This window comes from Chlorocebus sabaeus, chromosome 6, assembly GCF_047675955.1.
Source record: "Chlorocebus sabaeus isolate Y175 chromosome 6, mChlSab1.0.hap1, whole genome shotgun sequence".
Lineage (NCBI taxonomy): Eukaryota > Metazoa > Chordata > Mammalia > Primates > Cercopithecidae > Chlorocebus > Chlorocebus sabaeus.
In genome coordinates, this window is record NC_132909.1 from 46,792,653 (window position 1) to 46,805,844 (window position 13,192).

At 54.4% G+C, this 13,192-nt stretch overlaps 1 protein-coding gene across 1 annotated transcript in view; it reads right to left on the bottom strand.

Annotated features, from left to right (window-relative positions):
- Nucleotides 1-9,783, bottom strand: part of AP1M1 (adaptor related protein complex 1 subunit mu 1) — a 39,160-nt gene extending 29,377 nt beyond the window's left edge. The window contains exons 1-3 of the mRNA XM_007995638.3: nt 9,625-9,783; nt 3,220-3,376; nt 725-792 (exon numbers count right to left, since the gene is read on the bottom strand). Of these exons, the coding sequence (XP_007993829.1) occupies nt 725-792; nt 3,220-3,376; nt 9,625-9,666 (267 nt within the window). The 5' untranslated portion in view covers nt 9,667-9,783. The remainder of the gene's footprint in view (nt 1-724; nt 793-3,219; nt 3,377-9,624) is intronic.
- Nucleotides 9,784-13,192: the final 3,409 nt, after the last annotated feature.

Sequence of the window (13,192 nt, forward strand, 5' to 3'; positions counted from 1 at the left end):
GGAAGCCAGCAGCAGCCTCCTCACTAGCCTCCAGGCTGCCTTCAAGTCCTCCTTCTGCTCAGCAGCCAGAGAGGCTGCTGTAGATCAAACCTTGTCTCGTCAGTCTCCTGCTTAAAGCCCTCCACTACCTTTCATCAGAAGTGGAACGAAATCCACACTCCTGTATAATCTGCCCTCTTCCCAGCTGACCTCAGCCTCATACTCTGCCACAGGCATGCCGGCCTCCCTGGCCGCACCACACACACACCTGTCCCAGGACCTTTGCCCTGGCTGCTGTCTGCATCTCACTGGCAGCCTGGGCCTGGTGTGTCAGCTCTCTCCAAAGTGGGCCTCGGGCATCTGTGCCTTGAGAGCCCCCTGGGAGATTCTGAGCTGGCTCAGCTCTGCTGGTTATTCCAGCCCTATCAGCTGGTCACCCCACATCCTTCCAAAGCTGGCTGGGGGACTTGCTTGTCCCTTCCAGGGTCAGGGCACCCCTGCTCAGCCCCTCCTTTTCCTGTTCACTTTCCTTTCTTCCCCCAGGTCAGGGAGCAACATGAGCTACAGAATTCCACAAGCATGGCGGGGGGGTTTGGGGCTCCCCTTTGCCACTTCCTGGGGTTCCAGCCCCAGCACTCCCTAGGGAGGCCATGGCTATCTCTAAGGTGGCCGGGTATGGGGAGGTCCACAAGCAGAGCCAAGACAACTGCCACCCAAGCCCATGGCCCCGCTGAGCGAGACTCACCTGCACCACCTTATAGAGGAAGGAGAAGACCAGCGACACGCACGCATTCTTCTTGGATGTGGCAACCACTGCATGGTGGTCACAGTTAAGGAGCATTCAGAGGCTGGGGCTGCTGCCTGGAAGATCCCGGTTCATGGAGGGACCCTGTAACCCTCACAACCCTCAGAGCCTTCCCTACCCCCACTCCCAGCCGTTTACTTATCCCATGGTAGGCTACCAAGCTCCTGGTCCAAGCTACACCTGAGACACAGGAGTCACCAGAAAGACATGCTCCCAGGCCCCAGGGAGCACTCACCGAGATGGAGAATCACAGGGATGGCAGGTGGCACAGCACACCTGTCCCAGTGGCTGGGTGAGGAGCTGCCCTGAGCAGGGAGGGAGTGAGGCTCATTCCAGGAGCAGAAAGCAGGACACACTGGCCCTGCTCCTCCAAAGCCGACACCTCGTCATGACCCTGATGAGGTCCAGGGTCCCCTGGCCAGACTCTGCGGCAAGCAGCCAGGGCCAATTCTGGCTTCAGCCCTTCCTATCTTTGGAAACATAAGCCTTGGCCCATGAAATAAACCTTTCTAGAGAAACCTCAATATTTCTCTCCTGTGTAATGGGGGCCTGTGAATGAACTCACCAAGGCAATGTATGTGAGATGTCTGGCACAGATGCTCCCTTCTGCCACGGGAGCCAGCCCCTGCCTCCCAGGGTCAGTGTGTGCTGGGCGCTTCCTGTTCCTTTTTCCCTAATGGGCCCCCAGAGAAGGCTGGTTCTTCCTCTGTAGGCCCACGCACTACACCCCGGACATCCCTGTTCACAGCATGTCTGTGCCGCCGGGCTTGTCTGCCCAGCGGTGAGCTCTAGGAGGGAGGGCGGGGGCTGCATCCTCTGTCTTCCCGCCTCACCCCAGCACAGCACAGGGCCCCAGGAAAGGGACGCTGGCCCAGTCAAACGAGCGCTGGCCTCCCTCCTGCTGCCTGGCAATGTGCCCTCCCCAGATGCTTTATAAGCAGAGGCAGTGGGTGCCTCTCAGCCATGGCCTTGCTGAGAACTGTCCCGGCTGGGGGTGAAAGGATGTCCACTCAGCCAGAGGGGTGAGCCCTCCCTGCCTCTTCCCTAGATGCCCAGGTGTGAAACGTGGGGGCCCAACCAGAAACTGATCTGATGGCTCCTGCTGAGCTCGGACCACAGCCACCTCACCCTCCTCCCAATACCTGGGCGGCTTCAGAGGACTGTCAGCTCCCTGGGTTAAAAGCCACCTAAGATCATCTTCAGAGCTATTCTCAGGGCCTTCCAGAGCCAGGTGAAATACACACAGAGGCGCACCACAGGGAGCCCTGGACCAGCACGGCCCACATGGGAATGTGCACACGAGTCACCAGGAACAGATCTTCCTACAATGCAGATTCTGACAGGGCAGGGCTGGGTGGAGCCCGGGATTCTGCATTTCCAAAGGGCTCCCAGGGGATGTTCTGGCCCATTGGCCACACTGTACTGGCAAGGCCCCAAGTGTCTCCAAGAACACAGGAAAGGGCAGAGAGCCCGTGTCTGCTGGGAGCAATGTGCACAAGTTAGCTCAACTGACCCGAACGGTCCTGCAGCGAGGGGTCGTTGTTCCCACCAAACTGTGGGAAGGTGAGGGATTCGCCTCCGGCCCCATGGCTGCTGGAGCTGGGGCTCCAACCAGGCTGTGGCTGCAAAGCAGGCCCTTCCGCAGTAGTGTGGGTACTGAGATGGGCCTGCAGGTCTGCCCAAAGCTGTGGGCTGGCCAGTTAGACCTCCTGGATAGAAACCTGCTTGGCCAAGTCTCCCCACGGGCCCAAGGACAGGAAGGGTGGGGGGCTCTGAGATCTGGGTGGGGCTGTGAGGAGTGTCTCCCCTTCTCTGTACCCTACCACCCCTCTGTGGTCCAGGCCACTTCCCCTCCCACCTGCACGATGGCCCCAGCCTACTCCTCACCTACCCATGTCCTCTCCTGTCCCCACAGTCTTGCTCCACTCAGCAGCCAACCTCCAGAAGATGCACATCTAAAAGCCTCCAAAGACTTCCTGTCACATTTCAGATGTTCTTTGAGACTCCAGACCCCGCTGACCACTCCAGCCTCACTGCTGCCACACGCCCCCTCTCGAGGGCTCCAGCCACCCCGATTACAGCTGCTGGAGTGAGCGTTTCCCCTGCAGAGCCTTCACCCACGCCTAGTGCCTGCCTGCCCCTCCAGCTGGCAGAAGCCAGGCCTCCCTACAGGCCTCCTCCAGGGTGTCACTTCCCTTCCTGGGCCCCTGGGCCAAAGGAGTTCAAGTCACACCTGCTCCTCTCCCCACACCCATCACGTGTGTCATCGTGCATTCTCTGCCTGTCTCTGCAGGCAGCAGGGAGCTCCGGGAGGGCTTGGCTGTGTCCAATGCTCCCGCTGTGCACAAACCAGGCCTGGTTGAAGGCGTGTGGATGTGCACACACACCAACACCCACACAGGAGTCTCCTGGGAGCTGCCCCAGTAAAGGGATACGATACAGGTTGTTGTGTTTGATCCACATGAAACGGACCCCTCCGTGGGCCAGGATGGGCGACAGCATCCCCTCCTCCTCCTTCTCCATCAGGATGGGCATGAAGTGCTCCACCTCCGACATGTCCACGTCGCCACGGTAGTTCCGGCAGATGAGCACCTGGGGTGGGGAAGGAAGAGGAACAATGCTTGCATTTTCAGTTCTACAATCCAGGGGCTTGGGGCAGGGGGTGAGATGCACCAGCCTGCTTCCCTCTGGGGACTCTGGTCATGGCCCCTATCCGCAAAAGAGCAGGACTCAAGGCCGTGCTGATCTCCATCCCCCAGGGAATTCCTGGAGAAGAGCATCTCCCAGTGTGAACGTCCACAGGGGTCACTGCAGTTCTTTGCAGGGTGAGGGTAGAGGGGAACTCTGCGGCAAGGGTGCAGGACCGAATCATTCAGAGACATCAGGTTAAGTAATGCCTCACAAGCTCTCAACGCAGACCTTCTCAGAGCCTTTGCCAGGCCAACGCACCCTGCTCTCCCGCCTGTGTTAGGGCGCCCACTCCCGCTAAAGATCCGTATTGACTGAAGTCTACCGGTGGCCTGAAGAGGTGAAGCCCTCTTCCTGCTCTCTGTCTTTCATAGCCTGTGGGTTAGGATACACAGCATCCAGAAACCCTGTCCACTGCTGATAGGAAAGGAAAATGGGACAGCTACTTTGGTGTAGTCTGGTAGTTTCTCAAAAAGTGAAACCCAGTGTTACTATCTGATCCAGTCATTCCTCTCTCTGGTATTTACCCAAGAGAAATGAAACCACATGTCTGCACAAAGACTAGCACGAGAATGTTAACAGCAGCTTTAAGTGAAACAGACCCAGACTAGAAACAATGCCAATGTCCTTCAGCAGGTGAACTAGAAACAAACTGTCCGCGCACACCATGAGAAGCACGCCTCGGCAACGCAAGGGCTTGGACTCCTGATACGCGGGTGCATCAGAATCACTGTGCTGGCTGAGAGAAACCAGACAGACGAGCACTCATCCTGTATGACCGCACGTGTATAAAAGCCCAGAAAATGGTGGTGAAAAACACATCGGTGGCTGCCTAGGGATGGGGCTGGACAGCAAAAGGGCATGAGGAAGCTTTCGGGGGCGATGGAATGTGTGGTTATGGCTTCCCACATGACTGAGCTCATCAAATTGCACACTTTAGATAAGTGCAGGTTATTAGTGCAAATTACATACATCTCATTAAAGAAAAAAAGGAGGTCGGAAGTTTTGCTAGCCCGGGCACGGCTGCGGTTGGAGATGCTGCCTGGAGCAGCTGCAGCTCTTGGGGCCTGCAGGACAGCCAGCTGCAGGACAGTAATGCGCTGAGAAGGCCATTGCGGCACTGACCATCCTGGGAACCAACTGCCTCAGAACTTCGCATTTCATCACACGCTGCCTTTATTCTCTTAAGGAGAGACTGGGGGTGGTGGAGGGTGGCACCTTCCTTTCCTAGTATCTCCTTTGTGGCCTGTGGGACTGATTGGAGGGAGGCAGGTGATGACGTGTTGAGGGACCAGCCCCTTCCCCTGTTGTCACTCTTGACCCCCCAAGGTCCTTCCTCACAAAGGGTGACAGGGCTCTTCCTACACAGAAGCCAGATGGGGTCTCTCTCCCACTGTTGAACTGCCACCTACCCCAGCCTCCCCGGCACTGAGAACAAAGCCCAAGTCCATCCCCGTGGCTCCCAAGGACCGACGTGGTCTGGCTCCTCACAGCCTCTCTGACGCCTCTCTGCCTGCGCTGCCCTGGTCCATTCTCCTCCAGCCTGGCCCTTAGCTGGTCTCTGAGTGATCCACATCTGTTCCCACCTTGGGCCTTTGCCCTGACCTGGCTCTTCTCATTTCTCAAGCCTCAGCTCAAATGACACCTCTAAGAGTCCTCCCAGCTGGGCACAGTGGCTCACGCCTGTAATCCCAGCACTTTGGGAGGCCGAGGCGGGCGGATCACGAGGTCAGGAGTTTGAGACCAGCCTGACCAATATGGTGAAACCCCATCTCTATTAAAAATACAAAATTAGGCCGGGCACGACGGCTCAAGCCTGTAATCCCAGCACTTTGGGAGGCTGAGATGGGCGGATCACGAGGCCAGGAGATCGAGACCATCCTGGCTAATCCGGTGAAACCCCGTCTCTACTAAAAAATACCAAAAAAAAACTAGCCGGGCGAGGTGGCAGGCGCCTGTAGTCCCAGCTACTCGGGAGGCTGAGGCAGGAGAATGACGTACACCCGGGAGGCAGAGCTTGCAGTGAGCTGAGATCCAGCCATAGTACTCCAGCCTGGGCGACAGAGCGAGACTCCCTCTCAAAAAAAAAAAAAAAAAAAAAAACAAAATTAGCCAGGCATGGCGGTGCATGACTGTAACCCCAGCTACTTGGGAGGCTAAGGCAGGAGAATCACTTGAACCCAGGAGGCAGAGGTTGCAGTGAGCCGAGGTTGTGCCATTGCACTCCAGCCTGGGTGATAGAACATAACTCTGTCTCAAAAAAAAAAGAATTCCTTCCTGCTTGCTCTGACTGAGATCATGTCCCATCCCTCTGCACCCTGATCCCTGTTCATCCCTATCACCTGCTGCGTTATACATTTATTTGTATCCTCGTCTATTGTCTGACAGCCCCTGAGAACAGCGATGACTCCTGTCTCATTCACAGCTGTGTTCCAGCACCCAGAACGGGGCCTGGCCCATAGTAGGTGCTCAGTAAATATTTGTGGAGTGAATACGGGAGTGAGGAGAAAAAGGAAGCGAGGATAATGTCCAGGTCTCCAGTGCAGATGGCTGAATGGGTGATGGCATCACTGAGATGGAGAGAGAGTGGGTACAGGGAATGCATTCAGAGAAATGCTGAATTTGTGGTGGCGGCGGGACCTCCCCAGTGTCCCAGAGGCCAGTGGATCTCCAGAGAAGTGCTGTGGACAAAGTCGAGAGTCAGCAGCCCATGGACATGAGTCAAAGCCCACCTGGGGGCCGGGCGCGGTGGCTCAAGCCTGTAATCCCAGCACTTTGGGAGGCCGAGACGGGCGGATCACGAGGTCAGGAGATCGAGACCATCCTGGCTAACCCGGTGAAACCCCGTCTCTACTAAAAAATACAAAAAAAAAACTAGCCGGGTGAGGTGGCGGGCGCCTGTAGTCCCAGCTACTCGGGAGGCTGAGGCAGGAGAATGGCGTAAACCCGGGAGGCGGAGCTTGCAGTGAGCCGAGTTCGTGCCACTGCACTCCAGGGTGACAGAGCAAAGACTCTGTCTCAAAAAAAAAAAAAAAAAAAAAAAAGCCCACCTGGGAAGAGTGGCAGCATGGGGAGGCACGCGTAGGCCTGAGCCGCTCCACAGCCCTGAGGAGGGCAGAAAAGCAGGAGAGCAGGCAGTGCGAGAAACAGGAGGAAACCCCCCAGAGCACAGCCTCCCGGAAGCAGAAGGGAGCGCTGAAGAGGAGGTGGTTAGTGGTGTAAGAAGCCAGCTAGATAAAGCGGAGAAGCTTCCTATTAGGAGAGCTTCCTTCCAGCCCAGTGTGGCCACGGTGGTGTCCTCGGTGACCAGACACGTGGCCATGAATTTCTCAGTGTGCTTTATTTTTTATTAAAAGCAGTCGGCTCACGAGGCCGACTTTGGAAACAGGAGGTCCGTGGATTGTGGAATAAGAAAGGGCATCATGGTTGCAGAGGGAGGGAGGGAAGCCCACGGCTGCCTTGGGGAGCTTTCTGAAAGGCAGGTGTGATCATGCCTCTCTGGGCTATGGTCTCCTCACGGTGCCTCCTTGTTGGAAATGAAGTGGTCCCCTTGGTCCCTCTCTCCCATCTCAGCATTAGCCAGGACTTCTGGCTTGGCGGCCCCAGCAGGTTGCCCCTTGCAATACCTCTTTTCCACCAGATCGTGCCTGATCACCTTCCAAACCCACTTCCCGCGTTGCCCTCTTCCAGAGAGCCTTTCATAACCACCTCCACCTCCCACTGGCTAAAGACGAGGTTGAGCAACTGCAGGACTTGGGACCTTGTTCTTGCCCCTGCGGCTGCCTGGATCCAACTGTGTGGTAATGTCTCTGCTTCTAGGGGACTCCCCTGCTAGACCGAGAGGCCTGGGAAAGCTAACATGGACCATGGGTGGTGCTGAGCCTGCCTCACGCATCTGCTCGGCAAATCTGCAGAATAACTCCATGAAAGCCTCTTTTGACCAGTGAGGAAAGCGAGGCTCAGAGAGAAGGTGCCTGTCCCAGGTCACACAGCTGAGCAGCAGAGATGGGTTTTGAGCTCAGCCCTACCACCAGAGACACGGTGCCAATGGACACCCTATGCCTGGCACAGGACAGGGTGCATCCTAGGTGCTCATGAAATGTTTGCTGAAGGAATAAGCCAGCCAAGACAGGCAGCCCGCTGGCACCTCTGGGGAGGCAGTGGCCAGGGCGGAAGCAAGGCTCATGCCACCAGGACTCAGGGTACACTGCACACACCCAGCCCCTGGTGTGGTCTAAGACGCGTGTCTTCCCTGCTTCCAAGAAGGTGGGGGAAGGAAACCCAGCACTGGATCTCACCAGTTATTGGCTTTGGTTGGCTTCCAGGGCAGGCACCCACTCAAGGGACTTCAGGAAAGTGTGGGGGTGGGGTGGGGCAGGAAGGGGCAGCCACTTCACCTCTTCACTCTCAGCTGCTTTAGGGCTCACCCCTGCCCGCCTCACCTAGGACCTGACACCCACGTTTGTTTCTCTCACTGATCAATGTCGGGTTTAACATTGTTGGACCGGTGCTTGTTGCTTCCACATGCAACAGGCCAGGCAGCCACTTGCCTTGCACCTGGGATGGACTTGGGAGAAGGCAGAGGACCATTTCTAAAAGGCGGGGACAATCCCTTCTTTCAGTTTTCTCAGATCCTCTGGGGAAGATGCCCGGGTTCTAGTCTACGTCCAGCTCCCTGGTGTCTCAGGTCCATTTGTCACCCCTCCTGAGGGAAACCCTCTCTCATTCTCGGGCTGAGGCTGACTGTCTGTATAACACATCCGCCCCGCCCCCCCCACTGCAACTGACATTTATTTGTGTTTTTAGAGATTGGTATCCATCTCCCCAGTCAGCCTGTGAACGTCATAAGAACACAGATTGTTGAACCCTGGCACAGTGACTCACGCCTGTAATCCTAGCACTTTGGGAGGCTGAGACAGCTGGATCACTTGAGGTCAAGAGTTCGAGACCAGCCTGGTCAACATGGTGAAACCCCATCTCTACTAAAAATACAAAATTTAGCTGGGCGTGGTGGCGGGTGCCTGTAATGCCAGCTACTTGGGAGGCTGAGGCAGGAGAATTGCTTGAACCCAGGAGGCAGAGGTTGCAGTGAGTGGAGATCGCACCACTGCACTCCAGACTGGACGACTGAGCATGACACTATCTCAAAAAGAAAAAAAAAAAAGGCGGATTGTTGTTTTTTTTTTTTTTTTTTTTTTTTTTTTGAGACGGAGTCTCACTCTGTAGCCCAGGCTGGAGTGCAGTGGCCAGATCTCAGCTCACTGCAAGCTCCGCCTCCCGGGTTCACGCCATTCTCCGGCCTCAGCCTCCCGAGTAGCTGGGACTACAGGCGCCCGCCACCTCGCCCGGCTAGTTTTTTGTATTTCTTAGTAGAGACGGGGTTTCACCATGTTAGCCAGGATGGTCTCGATCTCCTGACCTCGTGATCCCTAAACACAAATCGACCCCAGGCTTACTATCCTGCCTGGCATTAGTAGGTGCTCCCCAGATATCAGCTAAATAAACAAATGCTTCTGGATCGGACTCCTAGACTTCCTACTTCTCTGTGACCATTGTGACCTTGGTCAGGTTACTTCACCTCTCCGTGCCTCAGTTTCTCCCTCTATAAAATGGTACTCGTGATCACCATCCACCTCACCTAACCCTTGTAACTCACTATCGCAATGAACGTGGAGAAATTCCTACTGAGAGAAAGTGCACGATAAACAGAAGCTGAAACGCCCTGAGAGGGCGGGACTGGCTCGAGAGCACCCAGTCCCCGCCACGCCTCGCCACCCCCGGCCAAGGGTCGCGCAGCCCCTGGATGCCCTGCCTGGCTCCGAGGCCGGCTGCGGCCCCGCTTCTGGGTCCTCCACCGAGCCCAGAGCCTCTGGCCCGGGTGCCTGGGGGCAGAGGGCGGTGCAGTCAGTTACCTGGCAACGCGGTGGCTGCAGCCCACCGCGTTACCTAGCAACAGGGCGTGGATTACCCACTTAAGACCCCCGCCCGGTTACCCAGAAATAAGGTGGGGCTCTCAGGTGAGGTCTACCGGCCTCTTTGCCTCACACCAGGGTGGGGCTCATAAGCCGGTTACCTAGCAACAGGGTGGGTCCCCGCGGGCGGAGGCCCCCGCCAGTTGCCTGGCAACAGGGAGGGTGGGGAGCCCTCATTACCTTGCCTTTCAGGTCCAGCACGTAGACGGCGCTAGCAGACATGGTGGCTGCAGGAAGCCTAGGCAGCGGCAGCGACGGTGGGGACTGCCGGGCGTTGAGCAAGGCCGGGCGCCGCCCGCGACAACTCACCTCCACTTCCGGTTCGGGGAGCCGCGCGGGGACCGTTATGTCCGGTCCGGGAGGAGCTGTCAGGAATGCGCAGGCGCAGGACGGACTCTGCGCAGGCGCATTACGTTGTATGTGACCATGTTTCTTGCTCCCGCCTGAAGCATCCCGGAAGTAAGGCCCTGGGAGGCGGGGCCGACCAAATCAGGGCACCTACTGGCCGCTGCCAGGCTGAGCTATGGAGCCAGAGCAGCTGAAAACCGCCTCCCTTTGGCCGAGTTAGGCGAGAGAGCCTGGTGGTGAAACCGACCTGGGACCCAGCCCTATGGAGCTCACAGTCTAGTGGGGAAGTCTATGAAACAAGTGTACAGTCACCAATTGTGATAAGCTCAAAAGGGAGAGGTAAGGCCGTGGTTACTTGGAAGGAGGTCAAACAAACTTTCTGAATGGCAATCAAACCTTATCAACAGTCACCACCTGTCATTGTCAACGTTTATCAGTGAATGAGCATGCCTGTTTATTGCCTGGAATGTTACGAAAACCAGTCTCACTGAACCTTGACCCAGCGTACCGTGTTTCATTTCTGCAAAGTTAGTAGTCGGTAATGCAACTGGTGGCCCTTGATTAATCCATTGAATCATATCTAATTTGCTTTTATGAAATCTTGGGCTTTGGAGAAATACCTGCATTCTGTTCCAGTTAGCCATCACAGTACCCTGGGGATCCCAACCCTGCAATATCAGAGTGGTTTACCCAGGATGCCTGCCTCTCGCATCTTTTATTTTCCCTCCTATCTCCGTTTTGGCGTTTGGAAAGATGATTTTTGCAACTCGGTAATTATATAGTCTTTGCTTAGGATAGAAATGTGACCGAACCTCTAGAAAAGCAAACTAGAATGTTTGAGGACTACTAAGTGATCCTGGGCTGGAAGGATTCTTGCACAAGGCACAGAGCAAGCAGCCAAGAGAGGCTTTTTGCTTTTTTTTTTTTTTTTTTTTTTGAGATGGAGACTCACTCTGTCACTCAGGCTGGAGTGCAATGGCACGATCTCGGCTCACTGCAACCTGTGCCTCGCGGGTTCAAGCAATTCTCCTGCCTCTCAGCCTCCCAAGTGGTTGTGATTACAGGCACATGCCACCACGCCCGGCTAATTTTTGTATTTTTAGTAGAGACGGGGTTTCACTATGTTGGCCAGGCTGGTCTCAAACTCCTGACCTCAGGTGATCCACCCACCTCGGCCTCCCAAAGTGCTGGAATTACAAGGGTTAAGTTAAATATTAAAAGATGAGAGAGCCAGTGCCCTTATACAAAGGCTGGCATGTAACAAAACCCACCCAGAATTGTGCCTAGGCTTTTCCTGGGCCTTGGAGCATGACAAGATAATGAAAGAATTCTTAGCAGGACCCTTTTAGGATTAAACAAACTTTATTGGAGGTCTGAAGAAGCTCCTCAGGGCTCCACAAACAAGTTTACTGGGGTTTGAAGGAACTCCCCCACACCTCCATGATTTAGCAGGAGACAAGATAAGGGTAATCACCCCAGCACCTGGACTCCACTTAGATTAAGTAAATTTACTGAGGTTCGAGGAAGGTCTTCAGGACTCAGATCTTAGTTATAGGTTAAAAGACTATAATAACTTACTTCTGTCTTTAAATGAATGCACACTTACACGTAGACCTATAGCTTAGAAGGTATATGAGCTCTGGAAGACTTTGGAATTTTGAGTTGGTCTGGTAATATTTTCTCCAGGCCTTTTCCCTGTAACCAGTTACAGAAATAAAAACTCTTCCTAGTTCATCTGTGTCTCATTATTGGGCTGTGAGAAATACAAGTCCAACCCTCAATTTGGTCTGGGAACAGGTTAGGAGTGGGGGTCTCAAAAGCATCCCCAACACAACACACACAACAAGAACCACTGAGGCCTGAAACCCACGTATAGAGATTCTGTTTTAATTGGTCTGGGCCGGGGTTTGGTTATTGAGATTTTTCTTTTCTTTTTATTTTTTAATTTTGAGACAGAGTCTCACTCTGTCACCAGGCTGGCATGCAGTGACACGATCTCGGCTCACTGCAACCTCTACCTCCCAGGTTCAAGCGATTCTCCTGCCTCAGCCTCCCGAGTAGCTAGGACTACACGCGCCTACCACGACCAGCTAATTTTTGTACTTTTAGTAGAGACAGGGTTTCACCATGTTGGCCAGGATGGTCTTGATCTCTTGACCTTGTGATCTGCCCGCCTCAGCCTCCCAAAGTGCTGGGATTACAGGTGTAAGCCACCGCGCCCGGCCTTCTTTTCTCTTTTCTGTTCTGTTTTTTTTGAGGCAGGGTCGTATTCTGTCACCAGGCTGGAGTGCACTGGCACAATCTCAGCTCACTGCAACCTCCTCATCCTTGGCTCAAGCAATGCTCAGCTGGGACTACAGATGTGCGTCATCATGGCCAGCTAATTTTGCTTTTTTTTTTTTTTTTTGAAACAGGGTCTCGCTCTGTCACCCAGGCTGGAGTGCAGTGGCGCGATCTCAGCAGCTCATTGCAACCTCTGCCTCCTGGGTTCAAGAGATCCTCCCACCTCAGCCTCCTGAGTAGCTGGGACTACAGATGTGTGCCACCAGGCCCGGATCATTTTTTTGTAATTTTTAGTAAAGATGGGGTTTCACCATATTGGCCAGGCTTAATTTTGCAATTTTTGTACAGACGGGGTTTCCCCATGTTGCCCAGGCTGATCTCAAACACCTCAGATCAAGTGATCTGCTCACCTTGGCCTCCCAAAGTGCTGGGATTAAAGGCGTGAGCCACTGCACCTGGCCTGGTTATTGGAATTTTTTCCAAGCTCCCCAGATGATACTAATAGGAAACAAAATTTGAGAAACCCTGGTGTATCACAATAGGTATGGTCTTTCTTTTCTTTTCTTTTTTTTTTAAATATGGAGTCTCACTCAGTCGCCCAGGCTGGAGTGCAGTGACATGGTCTCGGTTCACGGCAACCTCCTCCTCCCAGGCTCAAGCGATTCCCCTGCCTCAGCCTCCAGAGTAGCTGGGATTACAGGGGCCCGCCACCACGCCCAGCTAATTTGTGTATTTTTACTAGAGACAGGGTCTCACCATGTTGGCCAGGCTGGTCTCGAACTCCTGACCTCAGGTGATCTGCCTGCCTCGGCCTCCCAAAGTGCTGGGATTATAGGCGTGAGCCACCATGCCCAGCCCACAATAGGTATGGTCTTTTCTGAGATATTGCAGAGGTCAAATTAAGTTTGAATGCCAGAGTTGAAATTGAGATGTGATCTGAATAACCTCCATAAGTGGAGCAAAGGGGGTTAGAAGTAGTTTCTGTGTAAAGAGTGCTTACTGTGGTGGCACTCTTGACATTTGAGTCTTTGTTTCCTCAAAAGATTCATCCAATTCCTTCCAGCCCCCTTGACACTGATTTTAAAAATCTAAACAAAATGCCTAGGGCAAGCCTGGA